Source organism: Cucurbita pepo, chromosome LG16 (genome assembly GCF_002806865.2).
Source record: "Cucurbita pepo subsp. pepo cultivar mu-cu-16 chromosome LG16, ASM280686v2, whole genome shotgun sequence".
Classification (NCBI taxonomy): Eukaryota; Viridiplantae; Streptophyta; class Magnoliopsida; order Cucurbitales; family Cucurbitaceae; genus Cucurbita; species Cucurbita pepo.
Window position 1 is genome coordinate 3,717,786 of NC_036653.1, and position 6,000 is coordinate 3,723,785.

The window sequence follows — 6,000 nt, forward strand, 5'->3', positions numbered from 1 at the left end:
TTATTCCATAACCGAAATTGTTACCATTTCCATTAAGGTAATAACTTCCTTGTTTAAAATTGCACCTTTTCGGGCGAGAATAGATGCATAACATAATATCTTGTCATTTATAGAAATAAAAATAAAATCATAACCAAATAAGAAAAAAATGGAAAATCTGAATCGTTACAATGCCACTTGGAACATATGAAGCCTTGGGCATAGGTATTCAAACTATGCCACTTGGAACATATGAAACCTTGTGCATAAGTATTCAGACTCTATTGTAGGGAATGCATGAAGCTCTGGATGCAGGATCAGACTACACGCTTGAAACATAAGAAGCCTTAGTTATAGGTTTTTAGACTACGCTCCTTGGATCATAAGAAACCTTGAGCATAGATATTTAGATTATACCACTTGGAATACATGAAGCCTTGGGCGTAGGCTTTTAGACCATATCACAGGGAATGCATGAAGTCATGGATGCGGGTTCAGGCTATGTCACGAAACGCATGAAGTCTTGAACGTAGGTTAGACAGTGTCGCTTGGAACGTATGAAACCTTGAACACAGGTTGTCAGGTTCATGACTAGTACCATATATCCTAGGGGGAGTGTCTTGGAGAACAGTAACAAGAAATTAGAAAGTAATCAAGTAGGAGACAACGTCCTAGCGATCCTTACAAGTATTACTTGCCTAAAGTCAATATGGTAACTTACTTGGATGAAGTGTGTTTTCCTGAGCTAGCTTTTTCACATGTTGGAGGCTCCAAAAATTTTTATATTTATCTGGTAGGTCCTAGTTCAAATTATAATAGGGTTAGTACCAAAATTGGAGCAAAAACAGTCGAACATGGGTCAGGTCAAACAAACCGAAAAAGAGACCTCACGCCCAAGTCATGCAACCGTGAGGAGCTACAGGGGCTAATTATGCGTGAATTTCATGCGCTCGTGCACACGAAAAGAAGGTGGTGTACTCACGGGTCCACAGGTTTTTGGGTTGGGTCATCTCGTAGGTCGAGTCAATGCAAGGTCCGTAGGTTCTCGGATGCATTATGGTGTGCCTTCAAGATAGAAGAGACATGGTTTTTTTTTTTTTTTTCATTTTTCCTTGTGCAGATGCGTGCGCAAATTACTAGTTGACACGTGCCCACCCTCTCAAACGGTGCGCAAGTTCGAAGCCCATCCTAACGCATGTTTTTGAATTTTTCAAGATTAATTTCATCGGGTTACCGTTCCGTGACTATCATCGCAACTCCAATTCATGAAGGCTATAGTAGAGATAGCCTGTGGAACTTTTACTCCATCTATTTTTTCAGTATAGTTAAGAGTTCTCTTTACCGTAAGGAACCTTCCTAGATTCACTTGTCGTCATCGTATCGTAAATATATGACCAAGTTATTATCCGTATTTAGTCCCCTCCAACTTTACCCACGAGCTCATCACAACCCATGTTTGGCGCCTTCATACCATAACCCTTCAACTTAGCCCAAAAGATGAGGTATGCTTTGTTTGCGTCATGAACCTATGCTTCAAGATCAACTCTTTACCATTATGATTCTTTAGAAGTTTTTAATTGTAATTTTATTTTTTGAACTTTTTAAAGAAAACCTTAACTATTCCCATTTCCATTCCCATTGAAAACTAAGATAAGAAAAGTAACATGTTTAAATAATTTAGCCAAAAATTTAAAATAATTGCAACTGCCATTGAATGTTCACATTCAACTACTTTCTGACAAATCTTCCTTGAATTGGAGAAGAAATAATCATGAAATTTCTAACAATGTTCTTACATACAAATCATTGACTCTACTAATGAAATACCCATAAATGCTCAAAGTGACTCACAAATTTCTTAAAAAATGTTGTTACAGAGGTGTGAAAACTGAAACAGAGTACGATGGTTGTTAGAACAGGACAAGAAACTGCCACTACAATGTCTGGTAGCTCCCCCCTTCATTTCCCATTCAAGAACTTTCAATTCCTTCCCCCATTTCTCCCTCTTATAAATTCCTCACTTGGGCTATTGCAAATCATGCTCAATTCTCTGCAATCCTTCTTCTAATTCAATGGCGCCGCCTTCCTCCCCTGCTCTTCTCTTCCATGTCCGAAGGTCCCCGCCGGAGCTTGTGGCTCCTGCAAGCCCCACGCCCCATGAATTCAAGCAGCTCTCCGACATCGACGACCAAGACGGCCTTCGATTTCAGATCCCTGTAATCCAATTCTACCGCCATGACCCACGCATGGCCGGGAGAGACCCAGCGATGGTTATAAAGAACGCGATTGCCAACACGCTTGTGTTTTACTACCCTTTTGCGGGTCGGCTGAGGGAAGGGCCTGGCCGGAAGCTCTTCGTGGAGTGTAATGGAGAAGGGGTTTTGTTTATTGAAGCGGAGGCGGATGTGCGCTTGGAGGAATTTGGGGATTCGCTTCAGCCACCATTTCCATGTCTCGAGGAGCTTCTTTTTGATGTTCCTGGCTCTAATGGTGTTCTCAATTGCCCGTTGTTGCTGATTCAAGTGACACGGCTTAAGTGCGGTGGGTTTATATTTGCTCTGCGTTTGAATCATACTATGAGTGATGCCTCTGGTCTTGTCCAATTCATGATGGCCGTCGGCGAAATGGCTCGTGGGGCGAGTACTCCGTCGGTGCGGCCGGTATGGCAAAGGGCGCTGTTAAATGCGAGAGACCCACCTGAAGTGAGGTGTGTTCATCGCGAGTATGATGAAGTAGCTGACATTAATGGCACTATAATCCCGCTTGACGACATGGCGCATCGCTCATTCTTCTTCGGCCCATCGGAGATTGCTTGCATTCGCAAGGCCTTACCGACCCACCTCCGACAATCCTCCTCCTTCGAGATCCTCACAGCCTGTCTCTGGCGCTGCCGCACCATATCCCTTAACCCAGATCCAGAGGAGGAAGTGCGAGTACTCTGTATTGTAAACGCCCGTTCTAAATTCAACCCACCATTGCCATTGGGGTATTACGGCAACGCGTTTGCTTTTCCGGTGGCAGTCACCACGGCAGGGAAGCTTTGTGGGAACCCAATTGGGTATGCTTTGGAATTGGTTCGGGAAGCGAAGGCGGCGGTGACAGAGGAGTATATGAAATCTGTGGCGGATCTTATGGTGGTGAAAGGGCGGCCTCATTTCACTGTGGTCAGGTCGTATCTTGTGTCGGATGTGACGAGGGCTGGGTTTGGAGAGGTGGACTTTGGGTGGGGGAAGGCTGCATACGGCGGACCGGCGAAGGGAGGCGTCGGAGCTATCCCCGGCGTGGCAAGCTTTTATATACCATCGAAGAACAAGAAGGGAGAAAAGGGGATTTTGGTGCCTCTGTGCTTGCCTGCTCCAGCCATGGCAAGATTTGTGGAAGAACTCGATGGTTTGTTGAAGGTGGGAGAAGCCATTGGAGTTGAAAATCAGAAGCCATTGTTCATTACTTCTGCTCTCTGATTAGGAAAACTTGTAATTTATGAATTTTTTTTTTTTTTGTTAATTTGGAGCTTAATTTGGCAACAAACTTTCAAATATCAAATAAATTATGTTTTTAATTTAATCCTTTGTTTTCAAATTCTTGACTTTAGTGGTAAGTTTTTGTTACCAGTAATTTTGAATTCTAGGGATCAATCACAAAGGAAAAATGTCTCGAAGGGTAAAATCGAGATAAAAGGGACAAAATATTGTTCGAAACAGATACCTATAACTCCCCCACGGACCTAATTAGGTCCATGGAGAAAGTCTAGGCCAAGGTTAGGACAATCCTGTTCCCTCGTGGGACCTACTCGGACCTAGAATTTGGTCCATAAAAAAAGTTTAGGTCAAGATCGGGACAATCTCATGGGACATACTTGTAAGTGATTGATACAGATATCTTATTTGGTTAACATGTTTATGTTTTTTCTTAATAAACACTCATTTTAAAACAATCATGCTGGTTTAATATTTAGAAAAATATATGTAAATCCTTTTTTAGAAAAACATTTTTGAAAAAAAACCAATAATTTCAACGATTCTTTTTTTTAATAAATAAAAACTATTTAACAAAATTTGAATTAGCTCAAAATTTATTTTTAAAGAAATATTTAATGGATAAATTATTTTAAAAATGGATAAGTAATAATTAACTAAAAATTCTCCAAATATAGAGTAAAAAATATATAATTAATGGAATAGAATTTAAATGAGAGCAACAACCAACAAAGTTATTAAATTAAAGCATATTAAAAATAAAAATATAAAATGAAAAGGTTTGTTTGTATTCTAGATATTATTTTATTATTAAATTCGTTAACAATAACTAAAATTAAATAATGGTGTTAATGATTATTTAATTACAAGCAGTTTCGTGGCATTTAATTATTGCCAGTGAAGTCAACGTTTTTATTAAAATTCATTGGATGAAAGTCCCACGTCAATTAAGGTAGGGAATCTTCATTGGTATGAGACCTTTTGGGAAAGTCCAAAGCAAAGCCGTGAGAGCTTATACTCAAAGTGGACAATATCATACAATATCATAAGTATTTGTATAATAACGTTTTGCTTGCTAACGTGCACGTTAGTCCACTGAATAGGTTCGTTAATCTATTCCTTAGGTCATATTATGGGTAAGCGTATGCTTACACTACCAAAAATCGACTAGGTACCTATCTCTATATTATAAAACTAGAGAAATAATCCATGATTGTATGAGCTTATAATATGTATGAGGTCCACCATATAAAATCTTGGTTAAGTGAGACGATACACATAATAATTTCATACATGACATCATTTAAATTCCTTACCAAAAAAAGTACGAACATTTAATACACTCGCTGTTAATCTTTTAAGGTTTTAAAATATCATCGTTCTGTAGGAATGAAAATCACCGTCAAGTTTAATTTATGGTGAAATATTTTCTCGTTTTCCATCTTATTTCTTTCTCTTCTTCAATATTTTCTTAATCCCCTCTTTCATTCCACAGTAGGGTCGTTTTATTTTGTAGATATTAGATTAGCATAGAGCATTGTTTTTAATTTTTTTTCTTCGACTTATATTTTATTTTGCATGGAATATTTCTCGTTATTTTTGTAAGACTCTTATGCAAACGTATAAGTCCATGACATCGCTTCATGAAGTTGCATTAACGGAATATTTCCCACATAAAGTGAATATGTCATGCATGCAGTAACGACTCTATTTCAGTAGAAAATTAGGGTTTTTACACAAAGATTATATATCTTCTATCGTCGATCAATTTTTCGTAATTACAAAGTATTTTAAGTAATTTATCCGATTTTATATTATTTTCTCTCTACTTTTTAAATTTTAGAAATTAAATATTTTGTCAAATATATATTGTTTATGCATATATTATTATCATTCTAATTTATTTCAATAATGATTATTATGTATAATGATAGTTTTTAATATCTAATTTTGGTATTTATTGTTTTCCTATTATCTCAACTTTAATATTTTGAAACAGACGAACCTCACACATCAATGAGATAAAAATTTACTATGAGTTTTTTTTGTGAAATACAGATTTTAATTATTCAAATTTCTACTTCCGATCATATGTTGTTATTATATTATGTACGTCAATTTTCTTATAATAACATGTCTCTTTATATTAACAAATTATGTCAAGAGTCTTAACCGAGAGCTTATAAAATATTAAGGGTAAAATTGAGACCGAAAAAATATTATTTAGAAGTTCTTTCCACACATAAAAAGAAAAGATAAAAAAAAAAATGTTCGTATATATATATATATATATATATATAATGAAAAATAAATAAATAAATAAATAAATAAATAAATTGCAGGCCACACAAAGCTGGACCCAAGATCTATTCCAACCAATAGGATCTCAGTTTCCCATATCCTTAATGCTCAAACATTTTCCTCTCTATTTTTTTTTTTTTAATTCCCATTTTCTCCTTCTTTTTTTCCATGAATTTTTTAATTAAACCCCACCAGAAATTTTTCATCGAATTAAAAAAAAAAAAAAAAAAAAAAAAAAAAAAAA

At 36.5% G+C, this 6,000-nt stretch overlaps 1 protein-coding gene across 1 annotated transcript; it reads left to right on the forward strand.

Annotated features, from left to right (window-relative positions):
* The first annotated feature begins 1,833 nt into the window (after positions 1-1,833).
* LOC111776990 (benzyl alcohol O-benzoyltransferase-like) lies at positions 1,834-3,537 on the forward strand. The gene has a single exon (XM_023656420.1). It carries the CDS (start codon positions 2,052-2,054, stop codon positions 3,438-3,440), a length of 1,389 nt encoding a protein of 462 aa, XP_023512188.1. The 5' UTR covers positions 1,834-2,051; the 3' UTR covers positions 3,441-3,537.
* Positions 3,538-6,000: the final 2,463 nt, after the last annotated feature.